The sequence below is a fragment of the Ciconia boyciana genome, chromosome 16 (genome assembly GCF_034638445.1).
Source record: "Ciconia boyciana chromosome 16, ASM3463844v1, whole genome shotgun sequence".
Classification (NCBI taxonomy): domain Eukaryota; kingdom Metazoa; phylum Chordata; class Aves; order Ciconiiformes; family Ciconiidae; genus Ciconia; species Ciconia boyciana.
Window position 1 is genome coordinate 10,235,434 of NC_132949.1, and position 21,168 is coordinate 10,256,601.

At 41.4% G+C, this 21,168-nt stretch overlaps 1 protein-coding gene across 1 annotated transcript in view; it reads left to right on the forward strand.

Moving 5' to 3' along the window:
- The first annotated feature begins 15,156 nt into the window (after positions 1-15,156).
- Positions 15,157-21,168, forward strand: part of FOXK2 (forkhead box K2) — a 50,796-nt gene continuing 44,784 nt past the window's right edge. The window contains exon 1 of the mRNA XM_072881412.1: positions 15,157-15,935. Coding sequence (XP_072737513.1) covers positions 15,583-15,935 — 353 coding nt within the window. The 5' untranslated portion in view covers positions 15,157-15,582. The remainder of the gene's footprint in view (positions 15,936-21,168) is intronic.

The window sequence follows — 21,168 nt, forward strand, 5'->3', positions numbered from 1 at the left end:
TTGTTCAAGTTGCTTCTCTTTCCTCTTTTTCATCTTGTGGTAAAATAGGAGTAAATTCGAAATGTAACTTTTATAAGGCATGATCGCTTTTCTGTAAGAAAGATTTAATAGTGTGAAATACTACTGTAAGTGTGATGGTACTTGTCATTACTTTTTCAAGAAATTTTCATGTCCTGTGTCTGTTTATGACATGTTTTTTTGGCTTTTAAATCGAGGCATCCTGAATGAGTTTCAACAATATGTCATGTTAAGCATATTCTTTTAAGTCACTGCTGAAAATACTGATCAGTGGATGGCAGAAGGGAAAACGCATCAAAGGAGGAATTCCGAAGGTAGGAGTAGTGGAGTTTCAGTTTGAGATGTGTAAATGAAATGTGGGTTAGAGAGGAATGGTGAACCTGAACGTTTGTTGTGGTTTGAGTGGTTACCTGTCTCAGGACAAGCCTGCTTCCTCTCTTTTCTGATGTCTCAGCAGAAGCAATTAATATTTCATCTCTTTATAATTCCAGAGAGATTCTTCACCACTACAGGAGTCAAAGGTCTGGGTAGTGAGGATTGTGTTTTCATGAAGCTGAGGATTCAACAGATAAATTGGACACTTCTGAGATCAGATAGAGCTGATAAGTGTGAGAAGTCTTACATCTTTGCCACCTCACTTAGGTCATAAAGCAATACTTTCTTCTGTACTTCTTGTGTATAAATGTAAAATTGATGTGTATTTAAGATATCAAAATCAGTCTACCACTCAGTGATGTTTGTAATCTTGCTTTACATGCAGTAGGCAGTTTAGTTTTATCTATAGACTGGCTAGGGTATCTAGAAAGAAAGAGGGCAAGTGTGTTTGTGTGTATGTATGCGTGTACAAACACACTCCCACTCTCCATTTTATTTTATAAAATCATAAACTAACATGGATTGGAAGGGACCTCTGAAGGTCATCTCATCGAACCTTCTGCTCAAAGCAGGGCTGACTTCAGTTTTGGATGAGGTTACTCAGGGCCTTGGCTAGCTGAGTTTTTAAAATCTCCAAGTATTTTATAGAATTTTGAGATGTTGTATAATAGAACATAGGATCCAGAATGTAAGATTTACCTTGCATTACTGTTTTCCATTTTTCTTTTTTTTACTGTTATTGTAGTAGTCAAAGTCCTGATTCATGTTTTTTTAAGGTATCATATCATAGAACTGTAGAATGGTTTGGGTTGGGAGGGACCTTAAAGATCATCTAGTTCAACCCCCCTGCCATGGGCAAGGACATCTTCCACTAGACCAGGTTTTTGAAAGCCCCATCCAACTTTGACTTGAACACTTCCAGGGATGGGGCATCCACAACTTCTCTGGGCAACCTGTTCCAGTGCCTCACCACACTTGTAGTGAAGAATTTCTTCCTTACATCTAATCTAAATCTACCCTCTTTCAGTTTAAAGCCATCACCCCTTGTCCTATCACTATGTGCCCTTGTTAAAAGCCCCTCTCCAGCTTTCTTGTAGGCCCCCTTCAGGTAGTGGAAGGCTGCTATAAGGTCTCCCTGGAATCTTCTGCAGGCTGAACAGCCCCAACTCTCTCAGCTTGTCGTCATAGGAGAGGTGCTCCAGCCCTCTGAACATCTTTGTGGCCCTCCTCTGGACTCGCTCCAACAGGTCCACGTCCTTCTTATGTTGGGGCCCCCAGAGCTGGACACTGTACTCCAGGTGGGGTCTCACGAGAGCAGAGCAGAGGGGGAGAATCACCTCCCTCGACCTGCTGGTCACGCTTCTTTTGATGCAGCCCAGGATACAGTTGGCTTTCTGGGCTGCAAGCGCATGTTGCTGGGTCATGTTGATCTTCTCATCCACCAACACCCCTGAGCCCTTCTCCTCAGGGCTGCTCTCAATCCATTCTCTGCCCAGCCTGCATTTGTGCTTGGGATTGCCCCAACCCATGTGGAGGACCTTGTATTTGGCCTTGTTGAACTTTATGAGGTTTGCATGGGCCCACCTCTCAAGCTTGTCAAGGTCCCTCTGGATGGCATCCCTTCCCTCCAGCGTGTTGACTGCACCACACAGTTTGGTGTAATCGGCAAACTTGCTGAGAGTGCACTCAATCCCACTGTCCGTGTTGCCAACAAAGATGTTAAACAGTGCCGGTCCCAATACCAGCCCCTGAGGAACACTGCTTGTCACTGGTCTCCACTTGGACATCGAGCCATTGGCTGCAACTCTTTGAGTGCGACTATCCAGCCAATTCCTTATCCACTGAGTGGTCCATCCATCAAATCCATGTCTAGGCCATCAAATTTGTCAGGCATGATTTGCCCTTAGTGAAGCAGTGTTGGCTGTCACCAATCACCTCCTTATTTTCCATATGCTTTAGCATAGTTCCCAGGAGGATCTGCTCCATGATCTTGCCAGACATAGAGGTGAGACTGACTGGCCTGTAGTTCCTTGGGTCTTCCTTTTTCCTCTTTTTAAAAATGGGGGTAAGGTTTCCCCTTTTCCAGTCAGTGGGAACTTCACCAGACTGCCACGACTTCTCAAATATGGTGGACAGTGGCTTAGCAACTTCATCTGCCAGTTGCCTCAGGACTCATGGATGCATCTCATCAGGTTCCATGGACTTGTGCACCTTCAGGTTCCTTAGATGGTATGTGACCTGACAGCATGGGAATGCTTAAAATATATTTATGTGAATGCCTAAATTATACAACTACAGTCAATTACTGATTTTAATAGCTTTGTGCTAAATAAAAGTGTGTGCATGTGGTGAATGTTTTAAGATGTATTACAAAGACCTTACTTTCTCCGGCTTTAAGAGAGGATATGGTCTGAAGTGAGATGACCATGGATACTGTGTTAAGTATTATTTCTTATATGATTACTATTATATATAGTGTTTGTAATCAGCAAAAAAACTTTGGTGAATATGCTCTGAATATGCAGTAGGTAGAGACTGAAAAATCAGGGTATCTCGTAAGGAGATACGATGCTACTTAATCTACTTACACTGGTTCTTTGGCTCTTAACAGATTAAGTGAAAAACTGCATATATGTATGTTTTGCCAGAAAAATGTTTTTTAGATATTTTAAAGCTAACTAAAGAAGTAATTGTTTTTCAAGATAGGCTATTCTACTTTTTTGAAGTTAGTGTGTTTTCCTGTTCTTTATCTTCACTCTCAGTAGTAAAACATCCTTGGGATATCCATGAAATCTTCAAATGGGAGGAACCTCGCCAGCTTAAGTGATGGGCTAAGTTTAGGGCCTGGAACTAAACCAGAGTGGAGAAGCTCTTCTGTTATATATGATGGCTACAGTTTTCTTAGAATGCCTTTTGACAGACCCAACTTAACATGTGCATCATTATTAAAACTTACCTTTGTGTCATAAATGGCCAACTAATCCATATGTGTTTGAGCAACCAGGATCACCTGCAAGTCAGTTATTCTTGACAGATGTCTGCACTCCCCAAAGTCTTTTGTGTTGTTCCAGGGCAAAATAGAGGAGGGAAGAGCAAAGGAGAGAACAAAGGTTGAATGGTGTTTAAACCACTGGAAAAGCTTCCGGTACTTTTAAATCAGTTTTTCTTACTATTCATGGTTCTTTTCACAAATTTCTTTGTTATCCTATATGCTTATTCTTGGATGGTCAACCTTGTTGCAGACGTTAGAAGACATTCCAGCTGAAGAATTTTATCTGTGTTTGTAAGCTTTGTTTAAACAATCATTTCAAAACAGTTCTTGAAGTGACCTGTTTTTCAAATGGAAACATTCTGTAACAGTAAGACAGGAGGCACTATCTTCAGTAGCAAAAAATAAAATCGTATTGTAGGATTTTATTGTAGTTTAAAAAATCTATCATATGATAAACTCAACCTGGCTTTGAGTATAGTACAGTAGTGTTTATCTTGTGGTTTATCTTGTGATCTGGGATGACTTAAACTGAATCTGTACAGAGTAGCTCTGATACTTCTTGTGCTGTTTTTAATTGCAAATTAGATAAAACTGCTTGTGGATAATAGAGTGCAACATAATGAATATATCCCAATGACTTGTCTTTCCTTTCTTTTTCTTTTCCAAAAAGGCAGCTGAAAGTACAGGTTGCAGTAGGTGATTCTCATAGGTGAAAATGTTTCTTGTCTTTTAACATCCTGAAACTTTTGATTCAATATGTTAGTGTGGTCTCACATCTATGAGCTTGGACAAGATTTGAGCACAACTATCTCAACAGATTGCACTTTGGTTGTGAACTTTGATAGACATTACGACAGCTGTGGAGGTAGCAGCAGGTGTGCTTTTATGTATGTGTAGAAAACGTAAGTGTTCCTGTAATTCATGTAGCTGTTGTCTACCTATATCTAAAGTAGTCCTAACTCAGCATTTTTTAAAAGTCTGGTTATAAGATAAAGATTTGCATAACTTTATTTCAAGATTGATGAGTTTGGTGCAAATACACATACAGGAATAATTTTTAAGATAGCTTCCAAAAGCCATAGCCAGAAGATGATCCCTAATCAAAGTCTAAAAATGCTCTAGTGAATTGCACATAGTGTTCTTGTAAGCTTTTCATACCAAGACTGTATGCTTATAGCAAGGTTGTCTATTCAGGGTAACGGGAATAGAGGGGAGTCTGGTGTGTGTTTGTAAGGGGAGGCCAGGGCTCGCATTTCAGCAGCCCTGTTTGCGCAGCTGCTATGCTTCCCTTCTCTTCCCGGGTGTTTATTCTGGTCTCACCATGGACTCTCCCTCTGATCGCACAGCACTTTGTGGTTCATGTAGTAAACTGGGTACGGGAACTCATCTGGCTACAAAAATACACCCTCAAAATGGTGGTGTCATTTGTCTTCATTCCTGTCATTTCCTTAATCTGGTTTGTCGCTTAGTCCTACAAACATCTGCTGGCACAACAAGAGGTACTGTAAGGATGGGAACTAGTGGCAAGCTCAGGAAATGACACTACTGTGGAAAGCTTGCTATTGAACTGGTGGCTAAATATTTATCTGTGATGTGAAATGCCTTCTAACCTTGTAGTCATTCATAAAAGCATTGAGGAAAAAGCTGATCTAGTTACTTAAACTACTGTGTCAAATTATTCTGGGATTTTAGGCAAACAATACCTACTTTCAGTGACAAATAAAAAACCTATTGAGCACTAGAAATAAGATATTAAGGGTTTAACTTAAGATTATGAGCTTCCAGAATGCTGTTTTTAAGAACTTCTTTTCTTCATTTTCCCACTTTGCCTCATCCCTGCCTAAAAAACCAACCAACCAAACAAACAAACAAAAAAAACCCCAAAACCAACCAACCCCCCCAAAATACAAAACCCAAACCAAACTGGAATGAGGAAGAAGAGAAAAAGTTTGTGAGGATACTTAGTAGATGTTTTAAATTCACTTAGTTCAAATTCTGATTACTTCTTGATATCAGATCTTTTTTGTTGTGTAAAATGGCAAAGGTAAGTTCCAGAATGCAATGCAGTGTTGATGCATTTAATGCTGTAGTGAAACCATGAGTTCTCAAAGAGGGTAAGTTTTCTATTTAAAATTCTGTATTGGGAAGTGGAGGGGGGAAAAAAAGATTATTAGATACAAATGTCTTCCTGTTTTAGATGTCTGGTGATGCTTTCTCCTCTCCTGCATACCTCCATTCTAATCTTGTTTTATTCAATTACAGTTTCTGGGTGATGAATAGTACACTGTATGCATCTGTATTGTGGTACATTTTTTCTTCCCCTCTTGTGTACTAAAACCTTGCCTCGGGAATTACTGTGACTCTTATATTGGAAATCATAGCTTTTCAGTCTTTTCTTACAAAGGAAGAAAATTAATGGAGTGAGATTTTCAACTACATTTACATTTTTAGGTTTGTGTAAAGATGAACAGAATCACAGATGTCCGATTTTCAGAAAAAGTTGAAAATCTGTGAATGGAAAATGGTATCTGTAGAAGTAATTGAAGACTGTTACCGGTGTTCATTATAGGAAGCATGTTCTTATCTGTATTTGTTTGCTTTTTTGTTTAATCAAAATAGAGGAGTATAAATCATGTGACGTTACAGAAACATGCTTTAGTTGTACAGGGGCTATTAGAATAAGAGACTTTAAAAGCCTCTGAGGTAGTATGTTACCAAATGCGGTACTTAAGGGTATTCTCATACTAACACAAACTAAATTAATGATGCTGCCTTCAAAGCTTGTCCAGCCTGAGAGTGGGCCAAAGTTTCCCCCTTTGAAATTAAAAAAGATGCTTTTATATTGATCAACATTTCTATTAAAAGCTAGAGGAAGTAAAACACAAAATAAATCCGCCCCATGTTCAGTCAGACAGGAAGACCATCACTGGCTCCAAACTTGCAAATAAAATCATTACTGGAGAGCTGTGTACCAGTATAGGACAAAGTAAATGCATTGAGTTACTTGTCACAGGTCAGTTTGCATAATTGTGCTTACATCAGTAATCAGACAGATTCCTGCAAAATAGCTTCTTACTAAGTGTTTTCTGAGGAGGGGGGAAAAAAAAAAAAAGCTTTATTAAGCAAAATAAAGGCAATTTGAATGAAAAGTGCCATTACGGATGTGATGGGGGAAAATAAAAATAGTCCCTTGAAACTGATTAGAATAAAGTGAAAATTTCAGTTGGCTCCATGGAGCCTGCCAACACACGAATTAAGCCATTAGGTTGCCGGCTTTGTATTAGTTGAACTTTTCAAGTCATCTACCAGCACTGGGCAACCACAAGGAAATGAAAGCAGTCTGCAGTGTAGGCTTTGTGTAGCAGTTCTATTTACAGACATGTCCTAAAATTAATATTCTTATGGGGAGAAGTGTTTTGCAAAAATATTTTGAATTAGAAAAGTTAACAGTGATGTGCAAAAGTTGACTGATTTCAATTTTAAGTTTATGCCCTTGGGAGAAAGGGAAATATGTATACTTTAGCTGCAGCCTACTAATACTTCAACTCTACTTCTGCTCACAGTTTTTAGTTTTGTTTGCATCTTAGGATCCTGTTAGAAAATGGCTTGATTTTTTTTTTTCACCATATTTAGGTTTTATGGTTGCTATATTAGCATCTTGTATTTTCAGTAGTAAACTGCAAAGCTTTTGTACTCAGCAAGTTTCAGGTTGCATAAACAGCTTCTGGTAATACCTAAAAGCCCCATAGCTGATGCTGCGGTATATGCTATGCTATGTAGTTGATGCACGTTACAGTTTTTTCTCTAGTGCTATAGTCCATCCTCAGAAAAGCTTTAAATTTATTTTTATAATATTATTTATTATTGTGTGTATATATATTACATGTATATAAATGCTTCTGTTCATGCTAGCTTTCCATGACTTCTGCTGAGAAAACTTTTTTCGTCTATTTTTTTCTGAGCAACATGTTCATTTTTCCTTGACCCATCTTTGCATCTTACGCAGTTATTTAATAACAAGCAATTAAGAATTGTATGTTGCTAACTGAAGCAACTGTAAAAATTAGAAGAGAATTGTTTCACATTCTTCTTCCTTTCAGCTTTGTCATGATCCAAACAGGCAGTTCCTGTTGGCAGCAGGGCTGCCTCACAAAATGCTGTGTCATAAATGTCACTCAAGAACACCGGTAAGAAACTTCAGATCCTAGTCACGAGGGGGGTTGTTTATTTGCTGATTTGAATATAGTCTGTTGCATCATTCCTTTTCTGAGAATGAAATGCAAATGGAAGAGTATCATCTCAAATTAACCACAGGCTAATTCAATTAGCAAAATAAATTGAGGTAGCGTCGGAGATGAGCTTTGAAGAACTTGAGTCCTCAGAGGAGAGATTTATGGCTCTGTCTGTTGGACATCTGTCAGTAATTACTCTCTCTGAGCATCAGTGGCTTTCTGATCCCAGACTTGCTGGTTGGCTGTTCTCTAACACACCTCCTGTACTGGTCTTTCTGACTTCTGAGACTCATCTTCATTTTTCTGCTCCTGATCTTGATATTTCACTGACTGTTGGTACTCCTGAATATCTGCAGAAGGGAACCATTTCTGTTTTTCCCTGAGGGACTGACCTTTGCAGTGGTTATTATGTATGATCCAGGTGAAAATTTAGAAGTGAGTGACATCCTTCTGCCATCCTTTTGTATTTGTAGTAGATGTAAATTGGTTTCCACTGATGTTTGTTTTTTGTTCCCAGTGTCCAAGGATTCTGGTATTGATACTTCGACAACTCTTTTAACAAAAAAAACCCCAAAAGTGATCTCAGACCAGCGTGTACTGTCCTTTATGTACTGCCAGACATGTTAAGATGACTCTGAATCTTGAAAAGACTCCTGCATGTAAGAAATGTTTGTAGTTTCCCCCCCCCCCCCTTTTGGAGGTTGCTTGAACACCTCATGATTTGCACAGGAATCAAACAATCAGTCCAGCACAGCATTTGTTTGCATTTTTTCTAAATTATTTTAAAGTGCTTTTTGTTGTTGTTCAGATCATTCATGTAGTCTTTTAGTTTTATTCTCATCATCCAGTTTGGGAGAAAATAATCAGTTAATTCCGCCACATCCAAGAAGAAACTGTTCAAGTGTTCCCCTCCCCAAAAGAAGTTAATAGTGTGACTTTCTGTCTCCCGTCTATCAAATCTTTAAATGCTTTGATTTATGTTTTGAAGATTGGGTGTAAACTTAAGCAAGTTTCACAGAAAAAGCAATGAAATACAACAACCATTCTGAATATTTTGAGATTTATTAGGAACATAAGAAAATCTGTTGCATCAGACCAGAGGCTTATGGACTTCAGTATCTTGTTTCTGCATTTGGGAAAAAGAGATTCGCAAGCGGCTCTATCTTATGTCAGTGTTACAAATGTAATTGTGGGCAAGACCAAGTCTTGCTAGGTTTTGTATAAACGGAGAAAAGAGGTGGTCCTTGCATTGTAGGACTTCTAATAGGGATGGAAAATTTACTGGTTTAAGTTGTTTAGGCTTTGGCTATGCAATTAAAAATAATAATGCTAAATACTTTATATGGATATGAAAAATATTGCTGCTATCATCATATTCCTTATAGGATCTTCCTTTGTGTGCTTTGAATTCAGCCAATTTTCTGTCTTACAGGAATCTTACAATATCTGTTCATGGAACATGAGGTTGTTCTGACTATGCTTTTGCCTTGTTGTATTATTTTGGTAACATTTGTCTCTACTGAAAACAATTGAAATTTTTTCACCTTTGTGTAAGAGTGTTTTCATACCTCATCATCTCAGTAACTCTTCTCAGAAATTTGCTTAGTTCTGTAGTTATCCTTTTGGAGAGAGTAAGAAGTAGTTCAGAGAAGACAGCCATAAAGAAAAATACATCTGTGTGTTTCACTGTTCTTTTTGGCTTTCTGTTGGCTGAGGGACTGGCATGGATTAAAAAAAAAACAAACAACAAAACAAAAACCAATAACCAAACCAAAACCAAACTGATGTTGATAAAAGCTTAATTTCTCTCCTCCTGAAATGACAAATCTAAATTAGAATGCTCTTTAAAATAATATTTTAAAGTACATTTTTCTTATTGATGCTTATGAGTTTACACTTGGTATTGGTTTTAATTAGCCTTTGGCTGTCTGTTTCATTGAGCTTATTCACATTTCTATAATTCCTGTCTGGTTTTGATTAACGGAAATCATTTTATCATTTACTCCACTCCCACTCATTTGCTTTTTTTCTGCCAACCAAGCTACAACTTCTATTACTGTTTTTGTAGAACTTGCATCTGCCACGTATGATGGTGGTACCGCTGCAGTTACCTCCTTCAGATGCCTGAAACATCTCTTCCAGATAAGCTGGACCTCAGCAGCTTAATCTGTTTCTTTTTTTTGCAAGGTTAATTTGTTTACGATACGATATCATAAAGGTATGTGACATGGGAGTGCTAAAAGGAGACTGAAAAAGAATTCAGCTCAAGATTATGGAAGAGTAAAAATTCTTCTATCGTGGTGAATAGACTCGATGTGTTTTAGTGGGGCTGTTCCTCTAAAAGAGAAGTGCCAGCCTTTCTTAGTTTTTGTGGAAGGTTACGTCATTTTATTCAAATATGTACAGCGGTGTACGCATAGAAAATATTCTATACAATCTGAGCTCTCAAAGAATTGAAAAGCCACAAAGATGCTTGCCACAGCGATGTTGCAGGACTGACCTATTCTGACAGCAAAAATGGAAGTTGTCAGTGTGGTCTCGGTTATGTTTTAACAGGTACTTCTGTTGACTTAAAACAGAGTTGTTATCCATCTCTGATCAAGCAAAGAGATAGGATGAACATACAATGGCAAAAAAATGGCAAATTAACTTGAAGAAAAATCTTACAGCAGAACTGTACTTAAATAGGGTCATAACTAATAGCAGTAACTAATGATCAACATTAAATACAGTATGTGTTGCAGCTGATAAGGTTCAGTTTCTCTGATTATGCTTCCAGACTTCATAGTGGTAGAACTTCGTTGTTTGGAAGTGGGTAACAAAATATTAAAAATGCTTTTGAATCATCAGGTCCAATTTTCTCTGAGGTGTTAACATTTTAAACATAAAATAGAAGCATGAAGATTAATTAGCTATTTATTTGGCAAAGATCATATGTCATGCAAGGCTGAATTGCAAAGTAATGGGGTTTCACATTTCCAGTTAACATAGGGTAATGCTGCTGCGGCTTTTAAAAATCCTTTTGTGGTGTCGGGATTTAGAGCTGCTTTATGAGTAATTATCCTCTGAGGGTGGATGGGATGCTTTCAGTTTAAGGCGTGCATTTGAATTTTCATCGTCTGCTGTTCCTTGGAACAAGCTGAGGCGTTAGGGCTGTACGCTTTATCTTTTTGGTTACTAACCGAGTCTACTCCGTTCTAGTTTGGGGCGAGTCGACTACTCGCCTCCCAGAACCGCTTGAGGGTGAAGGTCTCGCCTCACAAAACTGCTTTTACAACCCAAGACAACATGCTTTAACTTCAGCCGTCAACAGGAACGCAGGAACGGTGCACTAACTGAAATAATCCTGACAGACCACTCCGCTAAGCGCCTTCCTCAGCTCTGCCCGGATCCGTTTTTCCTCACAGGAGATGCTGGGGCGGTGCCGGGAGCGCGGCCCCGCCGCGGGGCGGAGGCCCCGCGGCGGGGCCGCGCTCCCGGCACCGCCCACGGCCTCGCAGTGTTTACAAACACGCGTCACCGGCAAGCGGATCTCTGCTCCGCCCGCATCCCGGGGCGGCGTGGCGGGCGGCACCCCGCAGAGCCCTCCGCGCTGGGCCGCGCTCAGTCAGCGAGGAGGGTGCCGCCGCCATGAGCCGATGGGGACGCGGGGCACGCTGGGTAGAAGGGCGGGAAGCGCGCGGCGGCGGCGGGCTGAGGGGAGCGCGGGTTTCCTGTCAGGCCGTGCGGCCGTCGCCTGTCCCGCTCCTCCCGGCAGCGTGTTCACCGGTAAAACTCGGTGACCCAGCGAGCAGCTGGGTGGTTTTCACTTGTACAGCACTGATTTCCTTTCTCCCCGAGGTCAGTAGTACGCTAACAAGTGACTGGTCGAGGTTAAATAGCTGTTTTCGCCCTCCTCCCCATTCCTTCTCAAAAAAAAAGCGTGTTCATCTGGATGTCTTTGGCATTTTTAAGAGTATGACGCTTTCCAGTCTTTATTACGTAGATATCTGAAAGACGTCCTTAAAGGAAAAAAAAAACTATAAAAATAACTTTGAGGTATAGCTCTTTATTTTCTCCTACTAATTTTAAAGTCACTTCAGGAATTGGCTGGGCACGTAACTAGGGAGCTTCACACCATCCCGATCATCAGCTATTTTTAATATTTTGCAGTAATTACATGATGCTTTTTTAACATTTTCCCCTTGACCAAAATGCGTTTGTGAGAAAATGACTAAATCGCAGCACGAGTCCTACTAAGTTTTACACACATCGTTAAATTTAAGCATGTAAAGAGCTCCAGTATGGTTATTGGGATTACTTAAAAATGCGGTTGTATATGGCAGCGGTTTTGAGGCTGTGTGATGGAGGAAGTTGTTACTGCTTATAAGGGGCTTCTCACCTAGTAAATAGGAAAAAAATGTGTGCTTGTCAGGTGTGAGGATATCTATGTGAAATCTTTCTTCGTTCGGTTTGCAGGTTTTGGTATTTGAAGTGCTTATCTTGTTAAATCACATATGAATGTTACTGAGAAGTGGTTTTGCAAATTAACGTTGTAGGGTTTTGTTTAACAAAAATCAAATCTCACTGGAAGCTTGTGACAGTTGTTATAATAAAAAGATTATGGATAGCTCCTAATGGCTTTTAAAAGCTGTTTAATGTTGGTTGTGTCAAAGTAAGCAATTAGGGTCACTTAATCTACTTGATTATTCATCAGGTTCCTCTAGTAGTATTCCATGCTTTTGGATCTGTGAAAATGTGCATCTTGAGAAGGCTGCTTCACGACTTCATAGCCCTCAGTACAGAGCGCATATATCTAATAAAACCAAAGAAAGAAAACTTGATTATATGACAGTTTACTAGCCTCAAGCCCAAGCAGACCGTAAATGTGTTGCTGTAGCATGAGCTTCAAGAAAAAAAGAACATGTCTAAAAATATGTAGCCGTTTCAGGGAAGTTTGGTAAAATAAAATAGTATTAATGGATTAGACAGATAGAAAAAAAACCCTGTGTGGAATAGTACATACCTGCTATGCAGCTCCAATGTCAGGACCAGGTTATGTTCAAGGAGTGGATTTCTGGGGAACCCAGACACCCAGAACAGCTCTGGAGAATTATGTGTAAGCACGAGTCGTTCCACCACATCTAGCTGCTCTGTTTCCTGCTTTGTACAACAGAGAACAGAACTGCAAGTGGGCAGGCTGGAATGACCTGTAACTGTGCAATTCTGTATGGTCACAAAGAAAGTGACTAAATCTGCACCAATTCAGAAAAACATGGGCAGAAAGATCTCAGCTGTCCTCTTGAAATGAATATAGCTTCTGACAATGGAATTTGTTGTTTGCTCTACAGTGTGGGTAATACAAAAGTAAACAGACTTTCTGCTAGTGTTCAGTCCCTTTTATAGAGTAGCATACTGATCACTGGACGCTTGAAAAGTAATTTCAGTGTATGTTACAAAACTCTGTTCAGCATTCTACATCGATAGCAGTGTTCTCCATGCTGTTCCATTGTGGAAAGAACAGGAAGGTATATCAGCTTTGTGAATTTAGTACTGGATGTTATTAATGAATTAATACAAATTAACAAAGTAGCAATTCACATAATGGAAAACGTTAAAGTAGCATTAATACCTTTAACTTTTGCGAACTGAGCAACCGTAAGAGTGGTGGAAAGTGCTGCTGGCCTGATGGGAATTCACCTGGCTGCTCTCCCAATCTGCTTGTTTTCTCTCTCTCTGCGGGTGTGGGGGGATGTTAGGGGATGGAAATCCATTGGTAATTTTTAGCCGGCGTACCCCTCAGGATGCCTAACCGATTGCTAGCAAAGCCGGCACAACAGTTCTATAGTCGCAGCAGAGCCAAGGGATAAAAAAAAGCTGAGAATCAGGCGCTCTGATGCTCCACATTTTCTGTGCCAAACATATGTTGGTATAGAAGAAAGTCTGATTCTAAATACCAGAGTGTGGGCAAGATTTAACTAAAGTTTTCTGTAAAAGAAACCAGAGCTCTAAACTGTTGCTATATTTTAATGCATCTGATGTGCGTATGTGATCATAGAAATGGACTTAACCAGTACGGAATTGTATTGTAGCTGCTTATAACAAGTGCTGATGCAATCCCAGGAGTAAAAATAAGGTTTGCCATAACTTTGCGGGTGGCAGGCACTGTGTTCTGTTCCTAAGCGTACGTAAAGTATTTCTACAGTTAAAGATCTGTTGACTCAAATGTGCAAAAACAGAAGTTGGCATTTCAAATTTACTACTAGATGTTTGTTAGCGAGTCGATTGTTTTTGTCCAGAGCATAAAAATGTTTTTAAAGATTATTTTCAATTCCTGCAGAGCATGTGTGTACTGCTGAAGAAATTATTTAAATGTCTTCTGAAATGATAAAGAACAGTGAACTCCAGTGAACAGTTCTGTGAAACAGCCCAAACAAACAACAACAAGCCCCTTCTAAACAAAAACTGATTGAAAATACTGTAAGGCTACCTGGGCTGTTACAATGAGGTGTTTGCAGTGTTTGTATTTGTATACAGACATAAATGTGTTTTAGCACCCTCTTCACAGTTTATAGCCAAAAGTGTTTCTTAATTGCTTGCTTCTCAGTTCTGACAGAGCACCTGGTCCTGTAACAGTTACAGAGGAGCTCACAAACACAGCTAGAAGGCCTTGATCAGGTACATCCTTCCCAATGCAGATGCTACGTTTGACAAATGCAGTACAATTAATGTTGTCTTTTTGGTAGCCTGTAATATTTTAAAGTCAAAAACACTGATGTGGATTCTTGATCAGTTTTTCCCGTGCTGTTATCTGTGGCATTTTCTCTCCCATGTGTGGTGACCCTCGGGGAGGAGTGACAGACTGCTGCAGCCATTGGATGTCTAATTCTGTTCTGTCGTGTCAAATTGCTAGCTTACTTTTTTGTGCCCTAGTTCCTATGAGAAAACGAGGACTAAGCCGAGTGAGGTGTGCGCACAGATACACGGACTGACTTACCTGAAACTTTTAAATTTAAAGCACTGCACTTGTTTTACGTGGATGTTACAGAACTCCAAGGTGGGGAGTTACCTCTCGTTTTAACCTAACCCTTCAACGGCCCTCAGAGGTGTATGATGTATCAAACCTCTTTTTTTTTGGTGGTCTTTTGAGGCTAAATTTGTGGAGTTACAAACTACTTTCCACGTGGTAGCCCACCCTCTAGCAATGTTTGGGCACTGGTATTTATTTTACTCATGATTATTCCCCCCCTCTCCTCCCACGCTTAAAGCTGTTTCTGAAAGCATTGCTAGCGGAGGGCATGTGCGGTGCACTATCTGCCGGCTGAAAAACACGTATGTGGGCTGCGGGAGGTGCCGGCGGCCTCGCTCAGGGGCCCAGCGCGGGCGCTGCCCCCGCTGGGGGGGCCGCCAGGAGCGGGCGGCGGCAGCCCGGCCTCCCGCAGGTGCCCCTGCCCTGGGGAGGGAAGGGGCTACGGGGAGGAAGATGGCAGGGAGGCCAGCCCCGCCGGGCTGAGCCAGCACGCTCTGCGCCGCCCTGCCCTGCCTCCCCTCCCGGCCGGCCGGGGAGGGGCTGCCCTGCCGCCCCCTCGGGCCGCCAGCGCCGCGGCACGGGTCGGGGCTCGGCGCAGCCCTTCTCCCGGCGCCGCTGCCTCCGCCGGGGGGACGAGGGCCGCTCCGCTCCACCGCGCGCGGATCTGCTCCGCGTTTTCCGGGCCTTTCCCGTGTTCTCGTGCCCCGACACTCGAACGTGCTGCGCGGCGCTGGCCTCGGCGCCGCTCGCCATTGGCCGCGCCGCCATAGCCCCATGGGCGTGCGGGCCGCGCATTGGCCCGGCGCCGCCGTCCATCAGCCAGCGGCGGACTGCGTCAGGTTGGGTTGAGCGGCGTCCCCTTCCCTGCCTGTGTCTGGCGGCGGCTGCGGCTGCGGGGCCGGTGCGGGCGGAGGGGCGCAGCGGAGGGCGGCCCGCTCCCTCCCTCGCTCGCTAAGATGGCGGCGGCGGCGGCGGCGGCCGTGGCGCGGCTGGAGGGCCGGGAGTTTGAGTACCTCATGAAGAAGCGCTCGGTGACTATCGGCCGCAACTCGTCGCAGGGCTCGGTAGACGTGAGCATGGGCCATTCCAGCTTCATCTCCCGGCGCCACCTGGAGATCTTCACCGCTGCTCCCCCGCCGCCGCCACCGGCCGGCGCGGACGGGCCGCCGCCTCCGCCTCAGGGGGACCCCGCAGCTGCCACCGGCGGGGGCGGAGGGGACTTCTACCTGCGCTGCCTCGGCAAGAACGGCGTCTTCGTGGACGGCGTGTTCCAGAGGCGGGGGGCGCCGCCACTGCAGTTGCCCCGAGTGTGAGTAAAGCGGGGCCGGGCCCGCCGTCCTCCTCCTTCACACCGGGGCCCGCCGGGCCGGGCCCGGGCCCACCCGCCGGCGCCTCGCCGCGCCGGGCTGCCCCGTCCTCCCCGGGAGGACTGGCTGCCGCGGCGGGGGTGGTGCCGCTGCTCAAACGCGCCGGTTGTCCCCGTTGCCGTTTGGCTGGCACATGGTGCGTGACAGGCGGGGAACCGACCCCGTCCTGGCGACACACGCGAGCGGGTGCCCTAGGCCTGCTTCCCCGCCAGCCCTTCTCCCCGGCGCCCGGCACCACCCGGGCACCGGCGCCTCCGCCTGCCGCCCTCGGATGTGTCCTTCCTCCGGTGGCCCGGGCCCCGCCGGCACATCCACCTCCCACTCTGGTTCCTCCGGCAGCCGGTGGTACAGGTGGGAAGCGTGAGACCCCGACCGCGCCGGGGCTGGTGGTTGACAAATGGTGACCCTCCTCCTGTGCTGTGTCTTGCACGTAGCAGTATGTGTTGTGAGTTTGGGAGCAAATCCGTCTGCAGCAGTGCTTGGAGGTATTGTAATTAGCAAATAGAATTGGATACACCCTTGAGTATTGTTTACGTGTTTCAAAGGAAACCAGTCAAGTGGTTATCCACATATCTGGGATTTCTGAATTTAAGATCAGCGCTGAGTAAATCTTGTAACACCTTGGTGCTTTTGCAGAATGTAAGGGGTTTGTTTTGTGCGTGTGACTGCTTTCTGATTTTGTGGTAGTTTCTGCCTCTTTGCCTAATTGTAACGTTTATTTTTATGGGTAAACTGAATCATCCGCATGAAATACTTCTGCTAGTCTTAGCGTTTTAAAATGCGTTTCCTTGCACGACAACAAATGTATTGAGAGTTTTTAAATGGTAATACATTCCTTTACCATTACCAAACGTTAACTGCTTTTGCAAAATAATTTTCTTAGGGGAGTTTGTGAGGCCTGCCTACTATGTTTAAGGACACATTGAACTGTAAATAAGTAATCTATGTTTTGAGGAGTCTCATGTAGGAAAAGTGAAAGTGTTTTGGTTTAGTATATTTTAGTTGTCTTGACTAAGAAATACCTAAAAGGTATTTTACCTTTAGAAGTGTTTTACCTTTAGAAAACACATGCTATTAATGACACAGTCTTAATGCCTTACAAGTTTTTAAACTGTGTTTAGGACGTTGATGGTGTGTATTTTCCACTTTGACGTCTTAATGTTAGTTTCCCCACCTGGTTCCTCTGTGAAAATCAAATTGTCTTACCTTTCTGCTTTCTAGGAAATGCTCATTCTGAAAGGGTTTAACAGTGCCAGTATGTGTAGAGTTGTATAATCGTGAATACAGTTGGATGACTTGTTTGACCTTTAACTGTAACTTCTATTTTTGCTTTCTGCTTTTTAGTATTAATAATAATTGGGCATGTGGTTAATCTATATTTTAATCTAACACATTTATGAAATATAGATCAAATACTTTTTTTCTTTGTGAACAGTTTGGTATAATACACTAATTGCAAGTAAGTCATTGTGCATTATATATGTTGATTGCAAACAGTCTAGAATTAGTTCGTGTAATTTAGTCAGTAGCATTCTGTTAAATGCTTAAGACCTCAGGAAAAAAAAGCACCGCTTCTTCATGCTGTCCATGTAGTTATTGACTTGTAATTTATTTTAATTCTTTCTACCGATGTTGCTTTTTAAGGGGAAAGAAAATTCTGAAGGATTTTTTGTGTGTTACTTTTTTATTGAACAATGATGAAAACTTATGTGCAGTTAAAATTTCTTCACGAGTGTATATGTGGGTGGTGTTACAGAAACTAGCGTTTGCTTGAAACTGGCTGCGTTCAGCGATTACACCATTTCTTAGACTGCACACTAGTAGCCTTCAGTTTCAAGATCTGTAAGCTGGTTGAAGTAGTTATCTCCTGGTTACAAAATGTAGGTGTGATCTTCCATCAAGTCTTGTAAATAGAAGGTGGCATACCTTCAGTCCTGGCTAGAAACAATGGAGCAGTGTGTATGCTGGGTGAAGGAGGATTTCTTTAGTCAACAGGCATAGGGATGAGTTTTATTTTGAAGGGCAGGCAAAATCTACAGGGTCATAGTTAGATTAGTGATTAAGATCAAGTGCTGCTTTATTGCTTTTAAAACAAATCTGTTTATGAAAGGAAAGTCTTGCTGGAGTTGTGTGGGGAAATAGTAGTTTCATTATTTGCAAAGCTTTTTTTTTTTTTTTTTAAACACAGGAGTCTTCAGGCAAATTCAAAGCAGACGTTATCTGCTTATAGCAAGTCATTACTGTGAATTACTGATGACTAATACTGTTTGTAGCCATGTTCTTGAGTTTCATTGTAGATTTAACTGGTCACACTGAAGACGATCTCCTGGATTTTAAGAATCAAACTTAGTTACTTCAGTGTAATGTAAACATTAATTAACAGTTGAAACATGATTGGAAAGACAGTAGTTTTGATGTGAGTTCAAGATTGATGATTGCTAACCTCCAGCTCAAGTAATCACTAGATCTATTTTTGTTGTTGTTGTTTAATCCTACTATGTTGCCAGTAATATGCTTTGCCTATGACTACACAATCATTTGAAATTTTAATGGCAGGTGAAGTTTAAAAAAATCAGGATGGCCTGTTCTTCTGTTTGTTTTTAAGTGATCTTGGAAACCAAGAATGGAGGGTCCATCTCTGTTTTGCCTAATTAATAGTGACTTATGGATGACTCCAAGTAAAATATTGTTACAGACTTGAAATGCCTTATTTAATTGTCACTAATTGTATGTAGTTCCAGTGTCCTTGGCCTTTTTTTAATTTCAGCACAGTGTTTGAATATGATTGTATTAATAATGTTATTGAAATTCCTGTTTTTGGAAGGGAAAAACAGAAATACAACTTTGTAGTCTCCTGCAAAACACACATTCTTAACATCTGGGGAGATTAAATTATTAACGTTAGAGTATACTTTTACCTGTAATAAAAGCATCTTTCTTTCTACAGATATAAATGCCATGAAACACGGAATTACTGTGCATTAAGATAACTGTTCTGGTTGCTACTTTTAATGCTTCCCTGGAAGCCTCACTCACAATTCAAATGTTTAAGTTCTCAAGCAGGAGGTAATAGCAGTGGGAAGTGTGTTTTTGTTTTTTCAGTTCTTGACAGACTCACATCCGTACTTGTGTATATACAAACCAGCTGTCATTTTGTTAGATGAATAAAATGGGGGCTGGGGGGAAAACAGCAATTTTTTTGTTCATGTTCAGTAAGTAGCTCTCCTGTCAATGTCATAACACACAGAGGCATGGGATGAAAGAGGTTTTAGAGTCTCCTGTTAAATACACATAAATCAAAGCAGTTCAATTAGTCTTTTACAACTATCTTTAAGATGCATGGACTATCACTTTCCAGTTCATGAAGTTCATGGTTTTTAATGCATTTCATTTGATGCTTGTCAAATTTCCTCCGACTTCAGTGAAAGCATTGTTGGGATATATTGCTAGGTAAATAATAACATTAATAGTTGACTTTTGAGGTACTTGGCTTGAAAAAATACCTTTGTGCTGGGCACAGCAGCAGTTGTTGACAGAGCTCTTGTATACAGCTTTTGGAGAGGCAGAGTTCCAGACAGATGTAACTGATACAGCTGGAAAAAGCAGGCTGGCTTCTGGGTACAACTTAGCTCTGAAGAAGTTTTTTTGTTCTGTTTTTAGTTTGGGGTTTCTTGGATGTGTTTTCTATATTAGCATTTGACTTCACAAAGATCCTGATGTCTTGGGCCTGACTGTTCCAAGATAGTGTCTTGTTCATTTTGACAGAACCCTATATTTTGTATTTTAGTAATTACTTTTGGTTTTTGTTTTGTGGAAGTATAGATTTGTGAATCATAAACAAGATGCCATTAACATAAGAACAGCATTTCGAAGTCAGAGCAAAGATGCATCTAGTCCATTACCTGCCTCCAAGAGCAGTCAGTAGCAGATGCCTAGGGAGGAGCATAAAAATGGAGAAAGGCAAATAGTTGTGTTTCCCTTGTTTTTGCTTTTGGATCCCAAAGTCAGTGATGATTTCTTTTTGAGTTAAAACCATTTACTGTTTGCATTTTTCTCTCTTTTTAATTTTTTTTTTGTTTGAATCCCTGTAAAACTCTTGTATCCACAACATCCTTGGGCAGTGAGTCCCGCAATGTAATTGGAGCCAATGTTGGGAAAAATACCTCTTTTTGCTGAGTTTTTTGAACCTGAGACCTGGTAATTTCATTTGATGCAACTTAAGTTAGCTCTTTTATAATAAGAGACAGTAAATAATTCTCCCATTCTGTCATTCATTTTATGGACTTCTTTACATTACTAAGTATGGGAGCTCTTACAGTAAACCACGTCGAGTACGTTTCATTTTAGCTTAACATCTACTAACTAATCCGAAGTCAAGCCTATATGGCTGCAAACTAAAAATTTGTTTGTGTTCTCATGCTTCTCCTCCTAGTATACAGAGGGCTGAACCAATATTTTTAGTTTGGTCTTGTGGTCTGGATCTACAAAGTGGGGTTATTACTGCCTTTTAAGTAGCAGAAGCATTGCTGCTGCTGAAAGCCAGTAGATTCTGAACAAGTATCAAGTATATCTATTAACTAAGTAAATTCCTCAGAAAAGTTTATTGTGTTCAGCATTACCTGAGCAGGAAATTGCGCAACAGATTGCAGAGAACCTCTAATGTATCAGTGCACTTTTTTTCTATCATCTTACTGCAGTTACTTAAATTATATGCAAAGATGTGATTGCTGTATGAGTTAGAGCTGTGGCTGCACACATGCTCAATGAAAATTTCTCACTGGAAACAACACAGGTTTGGCTTAGCAGTTGAGGTGAACGGATCATAACATCTCCTTAGGTAGTGTTACTCGCTAGCTTAGGAAGAATGTTCTTTGCTTGTTTTTGGCTTATGGTTTATGTTTTAAAGATTTTCTGTATGAAAGTAAGTGTTAGATACTTTAAGAAAGCAAACAAAACCACTTTTTTCAAGGAATACATTTGTAAGTATAGATTAATGATGTCAGGCTGGATTGGCACCTGCTTTTTCCCTTTCTTGACAACACTTTTGATAGATACAGTTGCTCGTAAGGAAGACAGCTGGCTGAAATGTTTTTGAGACCTTATGATTGATTTGTATTCAGAGAAGTATTTTGTAGTTCCGTACTGGTTGTATTAAAACTATGAATTACTTACAAA